This window comes from Eptatretus burgeri, chromosome 9, assembly GCF_056783735.1.
Source record: "Eptatretus burgeri isolate ZD-2024b chromosome 9, Ebu_testis_v1, whole genome shotgun sequence".
Lineage (NCBI taxonomy): Eukaryota > Metazoa > Chordata > Myxini > Myxiniformes > Myxinidae > Eptatretus > Eptatretus burgeri.
Genome location: NC_140969.1, coordinates 2079491 through 2094510, shown reverse-complemented (window position 1 = coordinate 2094510; position 15020 = coordinate 2079491). Strand labels below are relative to the sequence as shown.

Sequence of the window (15020 nt, the reverse complement as noted above, 5' to 3'; positions counted from 1 at the left end):
GTAGGAGTTTTGGAATAGTCTCAAACACGTTGCTGATATCTATTGTAGCAAGAGTGCATTTTGGTCGTTTTCTACTGTTGAAGCGATCAAAGGTGGTTTGTGAGATAGTTTGGTAGTGGAGTGGTTTTGATCTGCATCCGTGTTGGATGTGCGAGAGAGGGATGTGAGGGCTCGTGAGTGTGAGTATTAGGTGTTCTACTATTTTGGAGGGTGCACAAGGTAAGGTGATAGGTGTGTCAGAGGTTGATTTAGTGGATTCTTTGTTTGGTTGAAGGTGGGTAATAATTTTGTCTGGTTTCCAAATTTGGGGAATTCTTGAATGTTGGTCGGATAAATTGGTTATGTTTGTGAGGTTGATATTCCATGTGGTCCAAGGTGTTTCAAATGTAAATTGGAGATGTTGTCAGGGCCGGCAGCCTGTGTGAATGTTTGTTGTTTTCATGATTTTTGTTGTTTGTGAGCGAGTGAATGGTGTGATGGTGTTGTTGAGTTGGTACCCGAGTTTGAATATTCCAATACGCCTCCTCTCTCTCTCTCTTTCTCTTTCTCTCTCCGATTTGACTTGTATTTGTGTGATGGTCTTTGAGGATGTTAACTTATTGTTGTCAGGTCAGGGATGGGAGCATGCACCGGAGCAGCGCGTCGCTGCGTCCACTTTCCGCCGGTACTCCAGGGGCCTCTGCCTGGCCCATCCCTATCTCCTTGAGATGTTGATTGTTGTCTGTGGTAGTTATGGCTGCATTTGAGGGTGTTCTACCATGGTTGGAGTTGGTGGTCCTGTTTATGATTTTGTACAAGTTTTTGGTGTTTTTTTATGTTTTTGAGTTGTCCGTCCATCTGGACGTGCAAACGTCCGTCCTTGCTAATTTTGTTATCAGATTGACAATTTTTCACCATACGTGGGACGACTCGTGTAGAATGTTTTTTAATGACGAGTATGATGTTATAGGTCACATGTTGAGGCAACCACGTTGTTAAAAAGGAAGTTTTTATTTTTCTTTCGTATTTTAAAAATATTTTAAAGAGGATTTTTTTTTGTTACAAGAATAAGGAAGAAAGGGATTCATAGCGGTATCATACATATTTATTGTGGATTTGTGGCCCTGAAAAGGGCCGTTTGGGTTTGATGAGCTTCTCAGCTAAACCCGAGGAAATCCTCATCAATGCTTTCCTCGTCAAAGACGGCATGTAACTCATTGTCCGAATCAGGGTAGAGCAAGTCCCCGTCACTGTCACCCTCACTTGCAGTCTTCTCCTTCCAAATGATGTCGTCCTCTGTGTTGTCCATGTTGGAGATGCAGCATTTCAGAAATACTCAATGATGTCCGACGGTATCTCCTCCCACACCTTGATGATCCAGCCGCAGATCCATTGGGAGGTCGACCTTTCTCATCATCCCACTCTTGGTGTAGGTCTTCTCCCCACTCATTATTCCGTCGGAACAGCTGCGACGTAGCCCGTCCTTGAACGGCTTGTTGATGGACACATCGAGGGGCTGCTGGAGCGATGTCATCATGCCTGGGATGATGACGAGATCCGTATTTGTCTGAGGGAGCAGTGCTTTGGTGTCGTCAGTCTTGCGATAACTGAACACATCCAGGACAGGCATGCTCCGTCATCAGGAGAGACCGCCATCTAGCCTACTACTCCAGACCATGCACACCAAGTCCTGGACCAGTCTATGAAAATGATGTGTGTGAATTTCCACTCATGTGGGTCATACAGTGGTTAGATGAACGCCAGCAGTCTCCCAGTCAACATAATACTCAGGTTTACTCCATATTTCGTGCAGCGGACTGAACCCCCTCTTGGGCCTGGAGCTATTGATGCAAGTTTTATATGTTGGGCAACTGTATGTTGTGGTGTGCCCTGGGTTAGTTGCTGTCTCTGGCTAGAATGAGGAGAAAGAGGAGGACTGCTGGGTAAAGGTCACTCCCCAAAGAGAAAAAAAAGTTTGTTCGTGTGTGTGTGTGTGTGTGTGTGTGTGTGTGTGTGTGTGTGTGTGTGTGTGTGTGTGTGTGTGTGTGTGTGTGTGTGTGTGACGTGTGGTTGTGTGTGAGGGTTTGTGTCGAAGATGACATGCATTGGGCCGCTCTAGGGGACTAATCAGCACTCTGACTGTGGCTGCTGTGCCTTAACAAATCAGTGGAAAGTGGGGTAGATTTGGGCCCCTGTGAGGGCGTACCTATAGGGCATATGCCATCCTGCCAGCCCAGTGGCTCCCAAGAGCTAATCATAGTAATTTAGCAGATATAAGATACAACCTTTGGAATGAGAAAAAAGTTATTGGATTTGAGGGAATGCTCTTATTACTCAAATTACCCACTATTCCCGATTCATCAGGATTGTACTGCTTTGTAGTGCTTTTTTAGGGCTGAGTCGCATGGTTTTTACTCGTTCAGTGATTTCTGCCTCCCTGTCTCAGTCTTTCCTTGCAAGTGCTCAACTGATCTTGTTTCTCTGTTTTGACTGTGCAGACCACAGCTGTTGTCTCAAACACCGCTGCCTCACCTGCTGTGGCTAAAAAAGGTGGTGGCGGTGGTGGAACTCCACCCCCACAGACGCCACTTAACAAGGTTAAGTATGGTGGACCACCGCACATTGTGAAGAAGGAGAGGAGACAGAGCTCCTCCCGATTCAACGTGAGCAAAAACCGAGAGCTACAGAAACTGGCTGCTCTTAAAGGTATGATTGCTGGGAGTCGGAGTGGGGTGCGAAGGGGTGTGGAGAATGGTCGCCCGGTGCTCCCTTGACATTATAGATGAATCGTGGTGGTGTGGGGGGGGGGCTGTGGATCATCACAAAATTTTTGCTCAGCTTCGATGTAAAAGTGAGGCAATGTTAAGAGATCATTAGCCTCACCCATTCCTAAAGACAGGAGAGGCTGTCGTTATCAGTCTCAATGTGTGTCAGTGAGTGTGTGATTCCGCATGTAGATTTACTACATCATTCATTCTCAGATAACCCAGTGGCACTGCAGGATTTTTCAACGATGAAATTGTCTAATTTAACCATTTGTACAAGTGATGAATGCACAATATTCTGTGTCATATATGTGTCCACAGCAAATTGTGCTTCAGGATAACTGTGGCAGTATTTCCCTCAAGCCTTGCAGCACCCATCGGACCATGGGCTGGACTAGTGCGCTTGCGCAGTCTTCATCACATTTCAAGCTGGCCAGTCAAGCCCATGGTCGGAGATGCGCTGCGAGGCCTACGGGCTCGACTCATTTGCTGAGGCTAAAGTTTAGGGTTCTCCAAGGGTCACATGTCATTGTATCGGTGCTGTTTGTCTGTGACTGAGTCCACACTGGCTCTCATATCGACTGTAATCTATATACCTTGGCAAGGCTCTGCATTGTTAAATGCTCCATCCTTTTTGTGATGTAAGTTTGTTGATAATATAAAAACAAATTTCGTGCACCTTAAAATATTTGATTTTTCTTTTCATTTTTTGATTCTTTTGATTCAATGGGATGAGCAATGATGCTTAGAGATAGCTCAAAACAGATATAGCAATGTATAGCTTGCTCAAAGGTTGTGTCCAGGCCATGATCTGATTTCACCTCATTCATCTTTGATGTTTTCACCGTGATGGCATTGAGCCATGTCCTATTGATTCTGTGAGGCCTGTGAGCTGCAGCTTTGTAACCTCCGCCACTGAAAGTGAAGGAGCATATGTTTTCACCCGTTTCTGTGTTTGTGTCTTTCTTACTTGGCAAAAAAAAATTTTTTTTGACAAGTATGTTGATCGCCTACATTTATTGGATTCGCTATATATGAGATATCCATTATTGTCGGGTTTTCCGGTTGTGTGTGTGTGTGTGTGTGTGTGTGTGTGTGTGTGTGTGTGTGTGTGTGTGTGTGTGTGTGTGTGTGTGTGTGTGTGTGTGTGTGTGTGTGTGTGTGTGTGTGGGTGTGTGTGTGTGTCTATGTGTGTCTATGTGTGTCTATGTGTGTCTATGTGTGTCTGCAACGCGAGGCTCCACAGCACGAACCAGCGAACCAATTTCGATGAAACTTTGCCAAAAGGTGTGATATATATACTGGGAATGTGCGCGTTTGAATTCCGTTGCCTAGCAACCACCCGTTGCTGTAGAGCGGTCGAAAAACCGCATACAGTATTTTCAATACTTGTCCTTCAGTTTTGAATGTAGAGAAACGAGACTTCGGAATTAAACACTTCGAGGTATTTAGAAAATTTTACTCGAGCCGATTTTTGATTGAGGTTTTATTTTTCAAATGGTAGTCCTTCAAAAATCGGGTGTCTATTTACCGTCATTTAAGGTGTGTATACAGTGTTTGTAAGGAACTACACCGTCGTTCCACCTTCGATCTCTCCTCGATCCAAACGTTATTGACCAAAGTGAAAAGGATCCAAAATAAATGGAATCGCCGGCATTTCTGTCTTTGTGGATTTCTAATAATATGTTTCTTTATTTACCGAAAACGATTCCCTACCCACACACCACCTCCAATTATTTATTTACCGAAAACGATTCCACGACCCACACTCCACCTCCAATTATTTATTTATTTCCCGTAAACGATTCTCCACCCAAACACCACCTTCAATTATCTATTTATTTACCGAAAACGATTCCACGACCCACACTCCACCTCCAATTATTTATTTATTTCCCGTAAACGATTCTCCACCCAAACACCACCTTCAATTATCTATTTATTTACCGAAAACAATTCCACGATCCACACACCACCTCCAATTATTTATTTATTTACTGAAAACGATTCCACGACCCACACACCACCTTCAATTATTTATTTATTTACCGAAAACGATTCCATGACCCACACACCACCTCCAATTATTTATTTACCGAAAACGATTGCACGACCCACACACCACCTCCAATTATTTATTTACCGAAAACGATTGCATGACCCACACACCACCTTCAATTATCTATGTATTTACCGAAAACGATTCTCCACCCACACCACCTCCAATTATTTATTTATTTACCGAAAACGATTCCCCACCCACACCACCTCCAATTATTTATTTATTTACCGAAAACGATTCCCCACCCACACCACCTCCAATTATTTATTTATTTCCCGAAAACAATTCCACGACCCACACACCACCTCCAATTATTTATTTATTTACCGAAAACGATCAAGACCCACACACCACCTCCAATTATTTATTATTTAAAGTGGGCGTGGCTTATGAAAAATATTGTGTGGCTCAGGAGGTGCGGTCAAACAAGAGCATTGAGAGAAGTTTATCGGGGTGTGTGTGTGTGTGTGTGTGTGTGTGTGTGTGTGTGTGTGTGTGTGTGTGTGTGTGTGTGTGTGTGTGTGTGTGTGTGTGTGTGTGTGTGTGTGTCTGCAACGCGAGGCTCCACAGCACAAACCAGCAAACCGATTATTTTTCAAATGGTAGTCCTTCAAAAATAGGGTGTCTATTTTCCGTCATTTTTTATGAGTGCCAGTTGGCAAAATACGCAATAGGAAAAATCTTGCCAGGCAGAGGAACAATTGCATGTCAACCAATACGTCTTGGCAATGAATCTTCGTCGGTGGATCGGTCAGAATGAAAAGCATCATATCCAGCGCTTCGATCCTAGCGAATCCCTTGTCGCCGACCGGCTTGTTTGTTTGTGTGTTTGTTTGTGTGTTTGTCTGTCCGCTCGCCTCCAGCCAAAAACCCTCAACCGATCATTGTGAAATTTTCAGAGATTAACGTCTCCGATGGTCCCGCATTGAAGTTTCATAAAATTTGGTTGACCGAAAATGTCTATGTCGGCCAATAGGACAATTTAAGCCAAGTTTTCTAAAGTCCTCAAATTTCATCCGATTGATTTGAAGTTTGAACAGGATTTGCATTTCAGGTCAGTGAATTTAACCACCTATTACTTTTGAGGTTATCTTAGGTCTAAAGGTCAACATAGGCCATAAGGTCAACCCAACATTGGTCAAATTTTTTAATTGTTTCTGAAATTGTCAATTTTCATCCGATTGACTTGAAATCTGAAGGCCATTTGCATATCGGGTCGCTGAATTCAACCACCTATTAATTTTAAGATCAAAAGGTCAACACAGGCCTAATTTCTGAAACTGATATATAGGGCCAAAAACTAAATATATCGCTACATCTCAAAAAGTTGTGGATGAGTTGTGACAAAACAAGGTGGATGAGTTGAATAGGTGACGAGAACAAGCGGATGGGATTTTGGTTCGGATCCAGTCCATCAGTGGGATACAAAACTTGAACTGTTCCACCTGACAGAGGTATGCGCTCTACCGAGTGCCGTTTTACTTTGTGCTGTTTTGCCAAGTTGTCACTCCATGAGTGATTTTTCATTTGTGTGTGTGTGTGTGTGTGTGTGTGTGTGTGTGTGTGTGTGTGTGTGTGTGTGTGTGTGTGTGTGTGTGTGTGTGTGTGTGTGTTTGTTTGTATACAGGAAATCTCAAAAAGTTGTGGACAGATTGGGATGGAATTTTGTGGGAAGTTTGGATGTGTGACACAGACGAACTGATTAGATTTTGGTGAGGATCCGGATCCGGATGAGACTACCATAATTTTTTAAGCGCTCTTCATCATTGAGAGATGGGGCTAAAAACGATATATGGCACGATATCTCAAAAAGTTGTGGACTGATTCGCATGAAACTTGGTGGACATGTTGGGGGGGGGGGGGGTGTGACAAGGAAGATTTCATTCAATTTTGGTGAAGATCCGAATCCGGATCTGGATGCAAGAATTATTTAATTTTTAACGTGATTCTTCACCATTGAGAGATGGGGCCAAAAACGATATAGTATGATATTTCAAAAATGTATTGGGCCTGATATGTTCTCGTCGATCACATATTGTGTGGCGGAGGTATGCGCTCTACCGAGTGCCCTTCTCGTTTGTTCTTTGTTGGCTTGCTCATCGTCTCCTGATATCCTTGTCGTTGATGCAGAAGTATTTTAGTAATTGCTTTGCTATAGTCATTCATGTATTGTCCTGCATGCAGGTTCTTCCTTCAGCCATTGACTTGGCACAAACCAATGGCTGCTGCGTGTTGAGTGAAGGTTAAATTCCGAATTTCTGAATGGAGGAGTCTGTAGGAAACTCTGAGGGGGGTGTTTTGGAAACAGCTTCTTGCATGCGCTGCAAACACATTGATAGGTGTTAGATGTTGTTCACTTGCTTGTTTGTATTGGTAACATCAAGTGGAAAGCTTGTTTTAAATAGTCTGGCAACTGTCAATGCCTTGTAGTTTAACTTTGGTAAAAGCTTGTATAACTTTTGTAAAGCATCCTTCTGGTACTTTGCTTTATAGTTTGTGCAAAGTTGTCAAAATAACTTTATTTGTGGATGGAGGAGAGGTGGGGAGGCGGGGGAGTGAAAGGTGGTCAGAGTGAGAATGTAATGAGAGAGGGGTGGGGGGTAGTGAGAGGAACAAATGTTCTCCCAATATTAGGCCTGGTGCAATTATTAATAGCAATTGCTTTCAAAGATACCCTGTGTCAACGCCAGGGTGTTGGCAATTTAACCAGAACTCGCCCACTGTTGTGCTACCCAAACGATCCTCAATATTCATCCGTTCTTCACCACGTGATCATGTGCTCTCACAAAACCGATGTTGAAGTGCTCCATTTGGAAAACTATTCTGAGCCCATGGAAGGTAGGAGCTCGTGGCAACCAACCAAAGCATCTTTTCCCTTCCCTACTGTCGTTTCATTTGCACAACAAATTTTTTTTTGTCAACTTGTTCAGTTCACCACGAGTTGTGGCTGGTTGTTTATTTGCAATGAAGGCACAAACCATGCTTGATGCTTGTGAGTGCAAATGGTGCTGGTAATGTATGAATGTTTAATGTTCTTTAGGATCCCTATGAGCCATCTGTGAAGGTTTTGCTTCGCCCATCGGTGAGCACAGCTGCCGTGTTTCTGCAGACGTGTTCACACCAATGTATCACGGGGCCTCAAGTTCACTTGCGACATGATTCGGATAATGGGCAGTCTTTGCGTTGCGCCACAGGCCTTTGCCTATCGTCGTCGGGATTGTCGTTTTTTTGATATGATATTGCAATGATCCGCCTCTTTAGTCGAGTCGGGCTTTAGGGTCCCGGGCATGGATTTGAAGGCCTTCGTACTTTGATGTTATTTGACCGATGCACATCTTGCTTTTGTTTAAGATTTGTGACTCACTTTCGAAAACTCCATGTTACGTGTGGAAGCATCTCATTTTCAGGCAAACAATGGTGTAAAGTCGAAGCTTGTTGCCGCTAGGCTGCCTTTCTGTTTAAAAATTGCTCTCTTTTTGGTTTTTTTTCACGTGCCAGGTTTCTCCCATGCTTTATCAGAAGCATGGTTGCCAAAGTTATCCAAGGTTACTCTTGTGCATTCTGTGTCGAGCCGTGTGTTGTGAACACCGTGTGGTTTGTTTTGTATTCCGCGCCCTGTAAGACCACCGTTGGCCCAATGTCAGCTCCGGGTGCTTGAAGGTTACCGGTTCAATTCCCGTCAAGTGACTGCTCATTTCCCCGCCGGGTTGAGGCAGCCCTCGTCGTGCGGATTGGGTGGATAACCAAATCTGACATTTTCCTAATAAATGCAAAGATAGATGGGGTAACCCTTTCAGTAGATCGAGGCAGCGATAGATAGACTTTGTCTTTGCGTTGCCCTTCCTCAAGCCACATTCCATTTGCCCCTGTTGATATCTGATCTTGTTAACTGACTCGGCATTATAACCCCCTCCCTTTAACAGGCTCGTTCCCAAACTGCCCTGCTTAATGACTCTTTCGCATCGATTTTGTTGCATTTTCGCTTTCTTGTCTCCCTCATGGGAAACTTGCTCACACCGTTTTGATTTTGATTTTTTTTTTGTGCCTTCTGTGAAGGACCTGTTCCAATTGTTTCGATTGCACACGCATTTCTGTGGTGGTCATTCGCACATTTGGCACGGCCTCGTTGACGTTCATTGGAACCCACCGTTGGTTCGCGTCAGCCTCGAGTTTCATGGTTCTTCAAGTATGTTTTGTTTGGTGTCACAGCTACTTTGTTCCACACCATGTCACTGCCAAACTGTACAGGTCAGATGTGCCCGATAACAGAGCCGCGTTGCCCTTGAATATTACGGACCATGGGGGTGGCACATAAAAATACCGGATCCCAGACGACGGGGGAGGGGCGGCGCGCTGAAATCATGCTCGGCGTCTCCCAATGGCTGCGCGAACGAGCTGTTTGGGGAAGTCGAGCTATTTCCTTTCCGCAGTGACTAATATCCCATGGAGTATTTTTGTCGATTTAAGAATGATATTTGAACGTTCCCAAAAAATTCCAGATATGGGACAAGCACAGCCAGCAGACCAATTAATCGTGGAATTGTCATCAAATATGCATCTGATTGATGAAGAAAACAGACCATTGCTTCCCTTCTTATTCTTCTTGTGTATATTGTGCAAGGCTGTGAGATAGCATCATTGGCTGAGGTTGCACCTGTGCCGCTGATTTAGTGCACCCTGTAGGTTAGAGCAGGAATTTGAAGTTTGGCCATGGTGCTGGCTATAGCTCACCTACTCTTCGCGAAGGAAACCGTGGGATCTTTAACTCCCGCCAACGAATGTCGGTAGATGGGATGCCCAGTTCAATGTCCATCTGAAGGACGGCACTCACGTTGATGAATCGCCCTGCCTGTGAAACACCGGGATGACAGTTTATAACTGGACTGGCTACAGCTCTTTGCTGCATCGGGATTCAAACCAAGGTTAAACATCTTGGAGGCGAGTGTGCGTACCTCTAGGCCAATCTGCCAGCCAATTACTTCACTCAGATATAATGTGTTTGACATGTATATTCCACAAGCAAATTTTGTAATTGGGCCAGAAATACTGAGTAGCCTTTGGTGCTTTGAGGATGATGTCACACCTCCACCAATTTTATGTATGTAATACATGGATGATTTCTTGGCTAAAGCATCCTGGAGTATTATTTTCACCCAAGACCTTTTGAACTGCTATTATTCTGAAACTACCCCCAACCCAAATTATCGGAGTTCTTTTTGACGCCCGTTTGTCTGCTTGTTTGTTTGTATGTCAATTACCTGCAGGTCACATTTTTTTACTCCGATTTTCACGAAACTTCACCATCTGGTGGAGGTTGTGACAAGCTGGAAGCCTATTGTTTTGAGGTCAAAGGTCAAGGTCACATGAAACCATTTTCAACCGATTCGCACAATAGCTATGTGTATACAGTAAACCCTCCAATATTGTGGGTTCCACTATCACGGGTTTTTACCAACCATGGGAAATCTATTGTGTTCTGATTTTGCTATCGCGGGATTTAATTTTGACCAATCGCGGTTTTACAGCTGAGATGAGTCATCGTTTGCGTCCTGTGCATGAACGATTACCTCCCATTACGAGCTTTGTGTTGTTTCTCACGCACCGGTTTTAATGAGCCCAAACGTAAAGTGATGGACGAGTTAGTTGTGCAAAAAGGCAGAGAAAGGTTATGATGTTGAGCGAAAATAATGAGTTCTTCGACAGGTTGGCTCGAGGCTGAAAATGCAGCATCTATACGGTCCGCCATTACGCGGTCAATGATTGCTGGTAGAACCTTCCCTATTGCACTCTTCCTTATTCGTAAACATTCATTTTCCTTCAAACCTCATTTCCAAACCTTCATTTTCCAACTCCGTATTCGAACTTTATTGTCAAACCCTTTATTTCCGACACCCGGATTTGAACCCCCGTTCTCAAACACATTGTCATGTGCCACCCATGAAACAAATTGAGGCGAAGGGATTTATGATGGAGCAGGTTTTTAACACCGACGAGACGGGATTATTCTGGAAGATGATGCCATCTGGTACCTTCATGTCCAAGCAGGGAAGATCGTGGTTCAAGGTAAGGTGATTTAAGGATCTTGTTGCCCTTCTCCATTGTGGGTTCTGGCAATGCTGCAGGCACCTTTGTTGTAAAGCTAATACTGCTTTTCCGTTCACTGAATCACTCACGCTTCCCCCACTTACCGCTCCTCCTTCCCCTGCTCCACTCCACCCTCCCATCTCTAACCGTACCATCCCGAGCTATGTCTTGTGGTTTCTATTTACGACGGCAGAGTACAGTGCAAGTACTAATGTTCCTACCCTAACTAATAAATTTAAAATGTGAAAGTCTTGTGTTTGTGTTTAATTTACACTGTATTAATGTTATTTGCATGTTTATTTCAATGTTAACATTATATATGTGTATGTATATATGTATATATATATATATATATATATATATATATATATATATATATATATATATATATATATGTACAGTAAGTTCTCGCTACCCGGAAGTTCGCATATCGTAGTTTCGTTTATTCGTAATTTTAGTTTTAATGACCAATTATTCAATTATCGCAAACATTTTATGCCAATCGTAATGTCATTGCAAGGAAAAACGCAAAAAAAAGTTTCAAACTGCCTGCAAAACAAACAATCACACAGGATGTGCATAAACACACTTTCACTTTACTGTGCATGTACTGTATGCTGTACTGTATTCTCTTCACGCTCGCCTGCATACCTTCCAGTATAAATCCCAAGCGACCAGCAAGTCTTTTGCCGAGCACACCTTGTTTCAAGAGACAACGAAAGGCTGTCACATTGAAGGTGAAATTGGATATAATTAAAAGACATGAACGAGGTGAAGGGACAACGGAAATCGGCCGCGCACATGCAATTGCTGCATCAACTGTACATTCGATCGTTCAAAGTTCAGCAAAGATAAAGAAAATATAACAGATTGCAACCAGTTCGAGTGCAACGACACTAACGAGAATGAGAGATGGTGCCATGCACAACATGGAGCGTTTATTATGTGTGTGGATAGAAGATCAAACTAAGGCCTAAGTCACATTTGCTCTACGGCGAGGATACGGCGGCCGTACGCCCTCTGAATTGACAGAAATGTGCGGCGGCCGCAGAGTTTCTGTGGTGGCCTCAGGGTGGCCCTACGCCATTTGGCTATCTTTTACAGGCCGTAGGGGTCGCCGTGGAATTATAACGCGGAGTTATAACTTTTTTCATTTCTACGTTGGCCGTAGCAATTCGACAAGCCGTAGTTGTGACGTAGTTGTGTTCCACGTCGACCGTACGTAGGGTGTACGGTGGGCTTGCCTTATCCATGCGGCTGCCGTAGTCTCTTATCAATGAAAAATGAATTTTGCCCTAAAAACCGAATACATTAAAAAAAAACTGAACACAACGAAGCGTTCATGTTTGTTCACGTGTCTCCCCCAACTGTTAGACCCCACCTGTTCGACGCGCATCTTCGCGCCTTGTTCATTCAGTTCGTCGGTGGAAGTCCTCGTGAAAGCATCTCTCGTGTGTCGATCGCTACTTTACCTCGTGTTTTCACCTTGATTTGTGCTGTTTTTTTTTTTGTTTTTTTTTAACTCATCTTGTGTTTTAATTAATAACAAAAAAGCAAATTCGATCACGTGGTGTGACGGACTGTCGGGCAAGGATTTAATTTCACAGAAAAACCGGTTGTAATTTGGAATATCCATGATTACCACAGCCTGATGCGTTTGATGAAAGTGATTGTGGTTCTGGGGGCATCATGTTTGGTGAGCTGCCCTGGGGGCAGCGCTCGCAGAGTGCGCGAGCGATCGGAACCCAAGCCGGAGCGCGAGCCTGTGTGAACCTTTGGATGAGGTGATTGTACCAGTTTACATACAATACACCACCACCGAAGGTCATTTACTCATCTTATTTTACCTTAAACATGGCGAATTTCAGTTAAAAGTGGGTTTTCTTGGGGTCCAGGAACAGATTAATTCACTCCATTATTTCTTATTGGGAAAATAGTTTGGGAATCAAACTTTTTGCAATCCGAACAGCCTCCTGGAACGAATTCAGTTCGGATTCTGGGGGCACCACGTACTGGTATATTCCGAACTGTTATATTTTTATTTCAGTAAAAAAGAACTGGTATATATATTGTTGCGGATTCGCGCCCGCCGGCGTGCGAACGGCCACGTAACTCGAATCGCGGCACGTCGCCCACCGGACGGACAATCCCGTCGTGACCCTCTCGGACTAACGCCGGGAACTAGTCACGGGTGGACCTTTCGGCCTCACCACGATCGTGCCAATCGGCCCCCGCGTGGGATAGGGTTGCTCGCCAAATTCGACCTACCTAAGTACCCACACGGAGGGTAGACCGGGCGATCGCACCTCGCCGCAGGTCGACTTCGGACACGGGCCACTTTAAGCGACCCGTTCCGTAGTATCGGGATAACCGAGCGGTGTTATCGTCGGCCTCGACGGTTCGATTAATTATCGGGCGTTTTAGCCCATGACCAACCCTTTACGTGAAGTAAGATGGAGATTCAATAAAGGAAAAGACGAAGCGAAACGGGAAAACAGTTCAACATAAAGCACATTTATTTCGCGATGAACGGAAAGCACACATATACAATTACACCAAAAGCAAATGTAAAAGAAGAAGAAGAAACACACAATAATGCACAAAAAGCAAATGCAACAATGCAGATCTAACCGACTACGCGAGCACACGGCAACACTTATGCAGTTTTACTTCACAGACGGCGCCGACAACACATATACCCAAAGCAAAAGAAAAGGACCACCCTCAAGGATGAGGCGGGCCTGGGGCCGAGACCGCGTCGGGCCTACCCGTCTGGTGATGAGCCGCGAAATGGCGCTGGCGCCCCGACTCCGCGGGCCTCGCTGGGACTGCCTGGTATGGGGTGGGGACGGGGCCCCCTTCTCGCATTATCTCAGCGCGGGGGGGGGGGAAAACAGGAGGGGGTTGTTGATGCTCGGGGGATGGAGGATATCTCCCTGTCTCGGGTCCCGCGACGAGCGTCTCCACCACGACCTCAGTCGCGCCGCCGGCCTCTCCCTCCGCAGCTCCCCGACTCCGACACGAGCACCCCCTCGACCGCCTTCGCCGCCGCCACCTCTCCACAGCTCCGTCCTCTTCACTCTGACTACTACCACTTCTTCCCAGCTCCACCGACAACTCCCCTCCGTACTCTTCACTGCCTTGACTGACGAACGCAGCCCCTTATATGCCCCGTGGCCTCGCTCCTTCACCTTCGACCCTTTACCTCCGACCCTTCACCTCTAACTGGCTCCCCATTGGACCGAGGAAAAGTGGGCGTGAATGCTTTTTGATCCATGAATTTGCATATAGCGACCACACTCCAACGCCCCTGGAGGCGGGGCCAAATCGCCCCACGCTCGCCGATAGGATGGAACAGAAGTGGGCGTGAGTCGTTTTTGATCCGTTTTCTTCGGAAAGGCTGGCGCTTTTGCACCCCTGCTCGGTGCGCGCCCTGCACGAGTCCAGTATCGGTGCCCACAAGCGGCGTGGGAATGACGGTGATGCGATGGTTGCGAGGGCGAGTTGTGACGGTAAAGGTCGTGGCTGTTGTTGTGAAGCGGCGTTGCGGTTGGGTGGTTGTTGTGTGATTGCTGTTGAGACGTGGTTGGTGGTGGTAGTAATGGCGGCTGGTCCAAAATAAAGATAGTAAAAGAAAAACGGCTATCTAAAATGGTCGCAGCACGCATAAATGACATTTATTCCCTCTAAACAACGGGTTTGGGCCTAACTACACATATACTTACAGAGATATCTCACCTAAGGGACCTGAATGGTGGTTTGCGAATTTCGTCAACCACAACAATATATATATATATATATATATATATATATATATATATATATATATATATATATATATATATATACCCACTCGTTACCGTCAGTCTGGCCGCACGTTCGCCTTGGGGCCCCCCTGCGGTCGCCTTGCGGGCACCTTGAGGCTACCTTGCGTCTGCCTTGAAAATTCTATGGCCACCGCAGGGACGCCCTAAGGTCACCGTGTGACATCAAATCAAAGACCGTACGGCACCCCCACGTTTTCGGTCTCCACAATTTCTAAATACGCCGTGCGGCTCCCCGAAAAATAAAAACATATGTGACTGCTACATTGTGTGACTGTGGAAATACTGCAGCCGCCGTATAATTGC

General features: G+C 45.1%; 1 protein-coding gene across 4 annotated transcripts in view; it reads left to right on the top strand.

Moving 5' to 3' along the window:
• LOC147019423 (serine/threonine-protein phosphatase 2A 56 kDa regulatory subunit gamma isoform-like) overlaps positions 1-15020 on the top strand; it is a 203411-nt gene that overhangs the window by 2847 nt on the left and 185544 nt on the right. For all 4 annotated transcript variants that reach the window (XM_085893885.1, XM_085893884.1, XM_085893887.1 and 1 more), the window contains exon 3: positions 2478-2685. In XM_085893885.1, the coding sequence (XP_085750011.1) occupies positions 2478-2685 (208 nt within the window). The remainder of the gene's footprint in view (positions 1-2477; positions 2686-15020) is intronic.